This window comes from Alligator sinensis, unplaced genomic scaffold, assembly GCF_000455745.1.
Source record: "Alligator sinensis unplaced genomic scaffold, ASM45574v1 scaffold337_1, whole genome shotgun sequence".
Classification (NCBI taxonomy): Eukaryota; Metazoa; Chordata; order Crocodylia; family Alligatoridae; genus Alligator; species Alligator sinensis.
The window spans coordinates 3,418,938-3,430,607 of NW_005841927.1; the positions used below are offsets into that span (position 1 = coordinate 3,418,938).

General features: G+C 52.9%; 2 protein-coding genes across 3 annotated transcripts in view; both read left to right on the forward strand.

The window, feature by feature from the left end:
* Nucleotides 1–6: 6 nt before the first annotated feature.
* IQCC (IQ motif containing C) lies at nt 7–4,453 on the forward strand. Of its 2 annotated transcripts, XM_025198697.1 has the most exons (5): nt 7–280; nt 788–1,133; nt 2,522–2,643; nt 3,337–3,435; nt 3,640–4,453. In XM_025198697.1, exons 1-4 carry the CDS (start codon nt 206–208, stop codon nt 3,430–3,432), a joined length of 639 nt encoding a protein of 212 aa, XP_025054482.1. In that variant the 5' UTR covers nt 7–205; the 3' UTR covers nt 3,433–3,435; nt 3,640–4,453. The 2 variants fall into 2 exon arrangements, with proteins under 2 accessions (XP_025054482.1, XP_025054483.1); XM_025198698.1 differs by lacking the exon at nt 3,337–3,435 and having other exon boundaries at nt 3,479–4,452.
* A 1,511-nt stretch (nt 4,454–5,964) lies between these two features.
* Nucleotides 5,965–11,670, forward strand: part of DCDC2B (doublecortin domain containing 2B) — a 12,434-nt gene continuing 6,728 nt past the window's right edge. Inside the window, exons 1-5 of the mRNA XM_006019403.3 lie at nt 5,965–6,292; nt 8,141–8,198; nt 9,386–9,462; nt 9,731–9,862; nt 10,551–10,697. Of these exons, the coding sequence (XP_006019465.1) occupies nt 6,015–6,292; nt 8,141–8,198; nt 9,386–9,462; nt 9,731–9,862; nt 10,551–10,697 (692 nt within the window). The 5' untranslated portion in view covers nt 5,965–6,014. The remainder of the gene's footprint in view (nt 6,293–8,140; nt 8,199–9,385; nt 9,463–9,730; nt 9,863–10,550; nt 10,698–11,670) is intronic.

Consider the following 11,670-nt stretch of genomic DNA (forward strand, 5'->3'; position numbering starts at 1 on the left):
GGGGGGAGAGAGAAGGGAACTTAGTTCCCTTCTGCGTAACGGGATTTTTATTCGGAGGCCGTCGGACGGGGAGGCTGGGCTCTGCCTCTGCCTGTAGCGCGGTGGGAACTTGGGGAGCTCTGTCTCTCTTCTCTAGGCTCACATCCGAGGTTACCTGGTGAGGAAGAGGTTTCGACGCTTGCGGGAGGAATATGAGCGCGCTGTCATGGAGATCGAAGGGGGTTTGGATCGGTTGCAGTGGAAAGGCGGCCTCCTACCCAGGCCCGTGTTTCTTCAGGAGGTAGGGGCTGCTGAGCGCGAGGTGAACACCTATTGTATGTGGCGTCTGACCGTGGGCTAACCACAGGTTTGAGTATAGAGGGTGTCAGGGACCCGCAGCTCTTCCCTCTGGGCAGGAAATCCCTGCTGTGCCAAGAAGGGCTTTTGGAGGCTCGTTGGCTTGTAGTACACGTGCGTGGTGGCTTTTTATCACACTCTATAAAAGACAAAAAAACCCAAAGTATAGCTTAAACGCAGACAATTAACTATTCCCCAAACCACAGCCATTTACAATCCTGGTATGGACACAGTCGGGTTCTGCAGTTACTAGACAAAGTCAGCTATTGCTCATGAAAGCTTAGGTGCAACTGTAGCTTCTGCCTGACCTAGCTGCCTCTGTCCGCTGACCATGTTGGTGGAGATCCCCGGCTGCAAGAAGCAGTGTGCCGGGAAGAGCCTGATCTTGCTGGGCATTTCCGCTAGTTGCTTCCCTCTACGACTGTTTCACTTCTCGAACCTGTTTCTCCAGAAACAGGTGAAAGCAAAGCGATCGATTGGCCAAGAGGCTGTATCCAAAGACCAGAGTGCCACTGATGAAGAGCAGCAGAAGCTTTATCCTTTGGAGACTTCGGAACCAGAGAAGGACTGTGACTCTCGGGTCATCACAAACCCCGCAGGCCAGCTGCAAGGTGAGGAGGTGCCCTCGGGGAGCGGTGCTGATGGAGTGAGGCTGAATCCAGAGCCTGAGGCAGAGACACCCACCAGGCTGGACTGCAGCCTGCCAGGGGAGAGCAGCGAATGGAAGAACTGTAGCAACGTGTCTTCTGTATGGAGCAGCACCATTCTGGAGACCGGGTCTGCCGGAGCCAGCCAGGGTAAGAAACCAGAATCAATGTGCAAAGTGCATAGCCAGGCGCTCCGTATCTGTCCAGCCTATCTGAGTAGACCAGCAGAACACTTGTACTTCTGAAGCAGGTTCCTGAGGAGACAAAAGGCCTCAGAAAAACACTTGAGTCTAGAATTGGGTACAGCAGACTCCATTTGGAGTCTCTTCCTTGGGTCTTTAGCAGAAATGATGTCTGTTTTCCCCATGACCTTGTCTATGGTAGGAAGTTACCCATTGCTGATGGCTGCTAGCAGCAGTGGGTGCTGCTCTGAGTGATTTAACTGTGTGTGTGGATAAGAGCAAAGCGCACTGCATCTCCAGACCCCTGCCCAGAGCCTCTGCATGGATCACGTGGCTCCACGTGTCTCCCAGAACCCCAACCCACCTCTCTCTGACACACAGGTTCTGGCCTCCAGTGCGTCTCTTTTGCAAGGGAAAAAGTGCTCTAATAGCTGAACCTTTGTCTGTATAAATTTCCTGCCATCTGTTCCATTGGGACAGCGGTGGTGGTTGGGTGGGGGTTCCACTGTTTTCAGAAGCTGAAAGTCAAGATCATGATAGAGGATTTTTTTGCAAGGTCTTTGAGCACAAACAAACTAGAAAATCTATTCTAGACAGGTACCTATCTTTCAAATTCACTGTCTCTGTTTTGGGGGAGAGCAAAGTCAAGAACAAGAACTGTGCAAGTCTTTGGAGTTGTAATGTATGTTGTTAAAGAAAGTAGTTGCTCCGTTTTCCTCTGTGAGAGGCTAGAAAGCGAACAGCTTCTCACATTGCCAGAAGGTTAAGGAAACAGATGCATCTGTCCCGTTTTGCCAGCAGAAGCCATGCAGGGGAGTTGACTAACTTCTCTTTGGTTTTACTGCAGTTTAAGGACAGTGATTGCATATTGCATCCTTTGAGAGCTGCACAAGAATTTAACGTTCCTAATTGGTTTGCACTAGATTTGTGCACATCTGCTTTGGTTAATGGCAGGTTTTCTTTGATGAAGTGAGAAGGACAGGATGAGAATCTAAACTAGCACAGACCAGAACCGTCGTTCGGTAGAAGCGATGGGTTCAAGTGGGCTTGGTACAGAGCTGCCTAGAAGTGGAGGTTGGGGAAGGAGGTGGGCAGGATAAGTTGGAGATGTGATCAGACTCTTCTCGCTGCAAGAAGGTGTTGACTTAGCCATGAACAGCAGTGAGAAGGTCACCACTGTGGCTGGCCAGGTTACTGTGTGCTGTAGCAAAACAGTCAGCTCCCCTGGGATTGGGGGTGGGATCTGGGGAGAGGCTCTTGCACCCAAATCTGGCTCCAAGGATGGGCCAAGGTGTGATGGGAACACGGAAGGTGCTGTTGGTGGCTATAATCGCTCCTGCTTCCGTTTCTGTGCAGAGCTTTCATTCGGAAGCATGGAGAAAGAGCTGCCTGAGACGCTAACTGAGCTCCAGCGCTACCGAAAGCATTTGGCCATGGAGATGCTGTGGCTGCAGCAAGCTATTGCAAGCCGTAAGAATGTAAGAGCCTCATCTTCCTTCTGATTGTGTGGGTGGGTGTGCACATGTGTGCACACTCAGAATGCTGGATGGAGCTGCCTGGTGTCTGGAGCTGTAATGCGGAGTTAATTGCTCCTGTGGAGTTTAGATTTGAACACTGAAAGTGTACCCCCCTAAGAGTTGGGTCAGATGATGATGGCACATTTGCTCTGCTCTCCGGGAGGTGATGATGCTTTGTACATGCCTAATTGCTTTCCATTTCTGAGCCTCAGCTAATTAAATGGAGAGCTGGCTGTGGTGAGCTGTAGGGCTGTTCAAAAGACGTCACTGTTGTTTTGATGCAGTACTCATTGCACAGCCTGTTCGCATAATTTCTCTGGATACCTTTTGTCACAGAAGGCTTGCGAAAAACATGCTACACTGCATTGTGCCTCCGAGTATGCATATGAATGAGCAGTAATCAGGTGATTAAAGGCATGATGATTAAATAATGCGCACATTGTGCCTTCTATCCCCTGTCTTTAAAGGGCCTTACAAATTGGATTGAGTGTTAAGGTACAGCGACATGCCATGGTCACGTGGTCAGGGCAGTAGCAGAGCAGTGGGTTGGATGCAGGAATCTGAACTGTCCAGGCTGTTTCTGGGAGCCAGTTAGAGGGAGGGAGGTACCCAGATCTAGCTGTTGAAGCCTCGGTTGTATCCTTCTAAAAACAGCGTTTCCCATCACATGTGACAGCTCCACAGGGCTCTGAGGAGTCTGCAGAGACAAACGCTCTCCTTGTTCAAATGCTGCCAGCCCCAAAACAATAGCAGGTGATTTTTTTTTTTCTTCCCCCCTTACTTTTTTGTCTTGTAGTACTTGATCCTGAAACAAAGGCTGGGGGCTCCCGAGAGATAAGTGGCCATCCCAGTGGGCTGCACACCATGGTTGTGTCCCGTTGGGGGAAGGATGTTCTCTGGGGCCAGCTGGACTGTGTCCTGTCTGCGGGAGCAGGGTAACTGTTGGCTGATCTGCAGGAAGTCCGACCACCCGGGAGAGCACTCGCTCCAGTGCAATGGGGCTGCCTGGCACGGTGATCTTGGGATTGGCTTTGGTTATGAGGAACGTGACAATGAAGACTCTTCTTTTAAACCTGTGCCTTTGCTGTGAGAGCTGAACTCTGCAGGAGCTAGTGCTCAGCCTGGAGGAAGCCTGCTTCTGCTGGCTCGACCTGAGCCTCTAGGGTGAATCCAAGGCAGGGATGCTGTGGCGGGGTTTTAAAGGTCCCGCTCTCTAAATGCCTGGCCACTGGTTTGAGGTCGCACTGAGCTGCAGAGAGGCAGTGGGGTACTTTGACTCTAAGCCCCTGTTGTGTTAGCTGGCTGAGCTGCACACTTTGGGAAGGTTCAGCCTCCCATTGACCAGGGCTCTGTTCCCAAGATTTGAAGACCCCAGAGTTTTGTGGTGGTCTCCGTGGCTAAACTCAGCAGCTGTCCCTCAGACTGAACTTCCACTGGTTGAGCAGCTGAGCAAGGCCTGGGGGGTTGGCACTGTGTGTACAGACCATACTGTCTGTGTGGATGCTTTCCCCGGTAGGCTTGGCTGCCTCTGCTATGGTCCACCGGATCCCTCATGTATGGCAGAAAGGGGAATTTTCTCTGTGCTGCTCCACTTCATACCACAGGCCCTTAGCACTTGGTTCGCTGCATCTTCCTTCCGTGTGCAGTCGTGCAACCAGATGCATGTTTCACGTATGATCTCATCCTCTGCCAGTCCCTGAACATGTTCACTTATTTCCCAAGTCTGTTCCTGAATAAAATGTTTTTTCCAGTGTCTTGTCTCCACATCTGCCTCTGATTGATGGTAGCCTGGCTCCTCACACCGACCTTCCACATGGAGCCTGACCAAGGTTGTAGCCCATCACGCTGGCAGTGGGCGGGTGGCAATGGATGTATTGCAGGAAATCTCTGCAGGCTCTAAGCAATCTGCAAAGTGAATAGATAAACCTTTTGGGTGCTGCCCTGAATGTGTCCTCCTGATCACCCTTTCTTGGGCTGACAGGCTGCCATGGAACCAAGCTGGAGCTTGGGCACCACACCGCGGTCTCACGCTCCTTTCTTTCAGCAGCACACGCACTCCAGCCTCTTTATTAGAAGCAAATCTGTTCAGTACAGGCTGTCCTATGTCAATACAGACCCATTTCAGCATTGCATCACCTGGCCCCACCTGAATCTGAACATCTCTGGGCCTGATTCTGACCTGCTGAGGTCTATGGGACTTTGACTTCAGCAGGGTCAGGATTTGGCACTCAGAGCAGAGGGAGAGAGCTTAAATGCCCTGATGCCACTGGTGGAAATTGTCGCTACTTTGCTCTATTTGTAGGGGGAAGAGTAACAGGGAGGGGAACAGGGTTGTTTCAGGGATGTCTGGAAACAGGCTGGCAGCCTGAGTCCCTGCTCCGAGGTGTGGGATGCAGCCATCTTCAGCCAGGGATGCAAGTAAAGCTTTTGTTTCTTTCTGCATTCTTTGGAGCGTTGTGCTGCTGAAAGACATGAGCTCGAGCTCCTCTGTCTAATCCCCTGAACTAGTGCAAGGACAGTGCAGACTCCTGGGCTTCTCCTCTCGGCGGCACTGCTCGGACCTCTGTTAGCATCATATACCTAGTCCCCTTGCCGTGTTTTTAGTGCGCTTCTCGCAATGCCCCCAGGAAGCAGGGAAGCCTTATTCCCCTTTAAATATGGGAAAAGGAGATGCAGGAAACCCAAGTGACTTGCCTGAGGCCACCTAGGAAGTCTGTGGCAAGTGGAACTGAGCCTGGGTGCTCTGTAGCAAAGGCTACAGTGGCATAACCACTGGCCTGTCCTTCCTGGGGCCCGGTTTTGAGCCCAGGTAATGCAATGTGGCTGGTGAGACACTTGCCAATGGGGCAGTGGATTGAGACCTGCCACCTCTGTCACACAGACCACGGAGTGATCAGAAATGGGCAGTGAGTTTTTCATACACTCCCACTGTGGATGGGATTGAAATTCCTGCTTGAGAGGTGGATGGCTGTAACCGCTCTCCTGGGCAAGCCGGTTCCCTGCAGTTTGGAGGCTGTCAGGCTGCGAAGGAGCTTTCTGCTCTGGTCGCGCATAGTCAAGAGAGGGGTATTTGTGCGGTTCCTGTTCCCAGTTTGAGTGACACGGCCAGGCCAGCCCACAAAGCACTCTGCTCTGGCTGGGCCTGCAGCCATGGAAACAGCCAGAGACACTTTCAGAAAGCAGCTCCGAGAAGGGACGGGAGCACAAAGGCAGCCAGGCAGCAAGTGCTTGTGTTTTGCACAGGACTCCAGGGGTTTTCCTCCTCTGCGCTTTGCCCAGTGCAGGTCACCCTGCTGCTTTATTATCCGTGGATTGTGGGTGGTCCACGGGGAATGAGCTCCACCGGATTAGCCCTGGCGCCTCCTGCCAAGAACGTGGTGGTGTATCGCAATGGGGACCCCTTCTTCCAGGGCAGGAAGTTTGTGGTCAACCAGCGCCAGTTCCTCACCTTCGAAGCGTTTCTGAACGAGGTCACCAGCACCATCCATGCACCCGTGGCAGTGAGGAATATCTACACCCCCAGGCAGGGCCACCGGGTCACGGATCTGGGGGAGCTGCAGAACGGGTGCCAGTACGTGGCAGCCGGCTTCGAGAGGTTCAAGAGGCTTGAGTGAGTCGCTTTGGTCTCCAGGTGGAATAAGGGAGGGGGCAAGAAGGAAGGGGGTCACTGTGCACCTGTAAGCAGGCAACGCTTTGAAAGGTGGCGTGGTGCTGGGCCAGCCAGACGTCTGGTGGTGGTGAACTGAGGGGCACAAACTTGGGTTTACTTGACAGGGCTGCTGGCCAAGGAACACAACTATTCTAGGTCTGTGTGAATGCACAGCCAGGTTCCCAGGGTCCTGCTGACACCCGCAAAACCCCCGTGTGCCCGTTTCATTCCCTGTCCTCTATCAAAGGGCATTTAGCTGCAGCCACGAATATGTTGAAATTTCCTAATGCTGCTTGCTTTCTGTGCCGATAGCTTGCACGTCCGCTTTCTGCTCTACCTGCTCGTTTCAGGCCACCTGTTCTAAATCGCACGGGGGAGCTGGCAGTCATGTTTTTAATACTCTGGGTTTTAAAAAGCCTGTCAATGGAGCCCTGCAGCTGGGAAAGGCAAGGTCTGGCTGTTTGCCATGCCTTGGCTTATTGGGCTCTGTTGTAAATATTTGCAGATGCGCTAGCTGAGGGTTGACACGTACATGGGAGTGGTTTTTCATTTGGTAAGGGGAATTTCTCTTTTTTTCAGCCGATATGCTCGTAAGAATGAGCTGAAAATAATCAACTGAAAAAACACGTTCTTCGCCAGGTTGTAGTGATCCGCGAAGCATCTCTGTTGTGCAGCGCTCAGGGACAGTCGGGGCTTTGTGCTACCAATTTCCAGCACCACTTCCCCTACCTGTGCCCCTCTCTGATGAGTTGTCCCCATTCTGCTGGGTCCCTTAAATTTCATATGGCCCCGAGATGTTCAAACAGGAACTAAAACCATGCTGGGCCAGGGTCCTTCGTGTCGTAACTCATCCGTGGCATTTCTTCAGGGATGAATTTGGCCCAATAAGCCCACGTTGAGTTCTGCTGAGGAAACTTGAGCATTATTAATCGAAATGCTTGGAGCCTTGGGCTCAAAGGCTAAAACGTGGAGTTGGTGAGGGGGATGTGACGTGGCACAAATGCCTTCTGCCGGGGAACCGGGAACTCTCTGTTGGTCGGGAATTTTAAGCGTAATGGTTCTTATCCCAGCTGATGTCCTGGAGAACGGATGAGGTAGAAAGGTGAAAAGGAGCTAAAATACACTTCTGATAGGCACGTGGGAAGCCCACAACAACACGTGGCACCTAAAGGGCCCGAGTGCAAGCAAAGCTAGGCTGCTGTTGCCTTCCAAGTGAATTGGCTCAGGTATGTTCGCAGGGGTGATGAGACTGGTTAACAGCGTTCCTGTCCTTGGTGCTACTGAGTACTGAAGTAGTGAACCCTCCGCGTACAGGGTCTCTTGCGACCGCTTTCAACAAGTCAGGAGCTGCAGTGTGGCCCGGAGCTCCAGCCGTCCAAATTTCAGTTTGATCCATACTGTTGAGACCGCTCAGAGTGAGGGGATTTAAAGCTTATTCTGTATAAAGGAAGCTTTCCTGCCAGACGTTGGCTGCTCAGAGGACATGGGACGGTGTGGCTGTGCCTGTGTGTGAATCCAGATCCTTCCTGGGTGATCAAATGTTTGGGGCAAGAATAGGACATTGCTTAAGGTCTGTCCTTTTCTCTTTTACAGGGGTAGTTTGGCCCGCTGCCGAGCCCCCAATCCAGGGGACCAGTTGCCTGACTTTTGCTTGGCCCCTATCTTTGGCCTGTTCACCTTGAGAGACCCAACCAGGGGCTAAAACTCCAGTTGTGCTAGCTCTCAGGGTCACGGCCTTCCCACCATGCCACGGTGCCCCAGGGAACGCGGCCTGGGAGTGTGTTAATTATCTTTTCTCCATTTTTACAGCTATTTAAATCGGGGATTGAAGCAGCTGAGTGGGGCTAGGAAGAAAAATGGCATGCAGGTGAGTCCGTTTTAGGGTGGGGTGTGCATGTGTGCAATTGTCTTGAAATAGCTGCTGCAGCTAGGCCTCATCACCGTGAGCCTGTTCCCCCAGCAGAAGGCGAGGTCTGGGGTTAGGATGCTTGCTGCTTAGCCGACAATGGGGCGACATTTTCTGGGGGCTGGTTTTTGTACAAGGCTGACTGCAGAGCTGGGTGCTGGTAAGAGCAGCCTTCGACTGTCTGAAGGGCAGATCCAAAGAGGATGGAGCTGGGCTGTTCTCAGCGGTGGCAGATGACAGGACAAGGAGCAATGGGCTCAAGTTGCAGCAAGGGAGTTGAAGTTGGACATCAGGAAAAACTTTCTCACTAAAAAGGTCTGGAACAGGTTACCCAGATAGGTGGTGGATGCTCCATCCTTGGAGGTTTTGAAGACCCGGGTAGACAAAGCCTTGGCTGGGATGATCTATTGAGGCTGGCCCTGCTTGGAGCAGGGGTTGGACTAGGTGACCTCCTGAGGTCCTTTCCAACCCTCATTTTCTCTGATTTTCTGTGATTCTCTGAGAGGTCTGCCTGTGGAGGTGACAGTCTACACACCCAGGAGCTAGCGCTGGGAGGGGAGAGGAGCTCTCCTGCTGATCTCTCCCAAGTGTTTGCAGCCTGTGAGGACAGTTTGTCAGAACGAGGAGCAGGCTGTGGTTAGACACGGCCTCGATGGTCTGTTTTCCCCTTTGCTCCCCGCTCTTTAAGCAGTAATGGCACTGAGCAGCCCGCCCTAACCCAAGCTGGGGGAGGACAGCAAGCCTGAGTCATTCAGGAGCAGGGGAGGGGGGTGGCAGTGGACAGAAATGCTCAGGTTGAAGGCAGCCGTGCGCCCCAGCAGGACGGTAGTCGATGGGATGTCACGTGTGCGACGGTGCTGTTTCATGTGCAGTCCCTCTCCCTTGTTAGCACCGCGAGCCCGATCTGTACACAAGAGCTCCTTGCCCCTGGCAACGCCACAATGCGCCCGGCCATGCCAACCCATTGTGTTGACACCTGCATGGAGCCTCTCCCAGGCTTGGCTGTTTGACAACAAGCCTCACCTAGCAGCACGGGGACCACGAGCCAAGTTAGGAGGTGCCACCTGGTTGGGGCCCTGCTGGGAGGGTGGAGGGCAGAGACCTGCAAGGCATGCGTGACATGTTTGTGTGGTGAACTTGGCCTCCAGGTCCGCCCTGTCGCTCCCCAGAAGCTGACCGTGTCGGCACGATGGCAGAAGCCCACCCATCTGCCCTGTGTGATCCAGTGAGTGTCTCTCAAGGGGCCCTGGGGAGCAGAGAGTCTCTGGGGGCTTGGAGGAGGGGGATGCTTTGCGGCCTGAGGAGCTCCGCCACCGGAGGCGGTGACAGCCCTGCAGCGCCAGCGTGCACAAGCCGAGCGTCGGCTGCTTGTTGGCATTGCTGACGTGCAGACTAAGCTGCTGGGGGCCCTAGAGGAGTCACCGCCGTGCGCGCGGGGCTGCGAGCACGAGTAGGAGCACAGGCTCATGCAAACGCATCTGGATCTTTTGAAGCGTCTTCCGGAACGGCGACTTGCTGAGCCCCCCTTTCCGCCTGCTCCTCTCCAAGAGCACCCTGCTGGAGTGGGACGCCGTCCTGGGGCTGTTGACGGAGAAAGCCAGCCTTCGCAGTGGAGCTGTCCGAAGGTGAGTCCTCAGAAACGGCACCGTCGGCTCAAATTTCCGCGCGGCTATTTGGCCCAGGTGAGGAGATGTAGCAGGGGGCTGAGTTGCAATGCTGGGCTCTCACCTGTTTCTGCTCCTGATCTGCCCCGTGGCCCTGGAGCTCATCCAAGGGCCTGTGTGAGGGCTAGGGTGTGTGGTGAGCACGTGGTAACGAGGAGGAGCAAATCCTTTTCCTTTCTGCTATGCTTTATTCATGCTGGGGGTGGCGGGTTGTGTTGGACAAGAGTTTGGAGAGTAGATAGATTAAGATAAAGGTTTGCTGACACCTGGAGACAACTCTGAAATACCACGCTGATCCCTGGCGTCATAACCCCACCAACTTGGAGCCTGCGATAAACTTAGCCCACGCTCCCAGAGGACACCGTGCCTCTTGCTACTGCCCAAACTGGCTCAGTGCTTGAGCTCCGAGGGAACTGATCCTTTTTTTTTTGTCCAGAGCCCTCACTCCTGCGCCACCCCCGCCTGGGCTGCCAGCCACCTGGGCACTGCTTGAGGTCCGGAGAGGATTCTCTCTCGTTTTCTGCATTCTTCCTCCAGCTTCCTTGCTCCCTTTTCCCCCCCTCCCAGGAGCACTTGATGCCTTTGCTACTTACCCCTCACCTATCCCACTGATGCTCTTCCTAATCTTCTTGTCACCTTCTCCCTGCAGGCTCTGCAGGCTGGATGGAGTTGCAGTGTCCAGCGGTGAGGAGCTGGTGAACGGTGGTTACTACGTGGCTGTGGGGGCTGAGAAGTACAAAAACCTGCCCTACTTTGAACTGCTGGTGCCTGAAAATTCTGCCCAGAGGGTGTTCTGGTGAGTAGGCAGGGACCCTGGACTCAATGTTGGTGCTGAAGTTAACAGTAATCTTTTACGGGAGCAAATGGGGAAGGGAAAATAATAGGACCCAATGGCTGTTTTTATTTCTCCAAAAATTAAAACATGTATGTGCCAGTCTCCAAAAGCAGGTGACTTCTCAGCACCCAGTTTGAGATGCCCATGGACTTGGTTGCTTCATCCAGGGCTTTGGAATTACAGCCACTTGGCAGCTCTGAAAAAGGCTGGGCACCAAGAAACAGGGACTGTCAAAGTCAGTACCTGCCACCAGACCACACCTGGGCCAAAATCATTTAAAAGAAAGATGTCAAATATCAAGGATTTCCAGCAGCGCTGGCTTAGCATGATTAGAGCCTGGCCTGGGAAGTCTGAGAGCACTGGCTGGAAACTTTGGGAACCAAACGCTCATAGTCTGTCCTCCCCTTGCAGAATTGTTCATGATTTAAACTCAGGGAACAAACAGCTATTGCCACATGTTCATGTCCCATTGGCAAATCTGCTCTGGGAACCCTGAGACATAAATGCTTGAATATGTTCCTGCTTTGGGTTCTCCTGTGAACGTGTTTGGGAACTTGGAGTCTGGTTATCCAGACAATGATAGAAATAGGGGAGGAGCAAAGGAAAGAATCTGATCTTTATTAAGCTTTTTAGAACTGGGAGTTGGTTGTTCTGATCACATCCAGTAACTCTCCCTGCCAGCATTCGGAGGAAGCATGAAGGTGGCTCAAGCTCCCCAGCAAGAATGTGTGTTGGCTCTTGCTATCAGTCGTCTTGGCTGGCTTGGGGTTGGCAGCAGCCTATGGAGCCTTTTGTCTTCTGAAGAGTCCAGCTCAGCAGTAACTAAGTGCATTTTCAGTTATTCGCTGGCTGCTTGACAGCCTGTGGGAAACAAATGGTGGAAACGTTTGGAGCAAAATGGGCTTTTACATCATGAACAGCACTGCCTGTCATT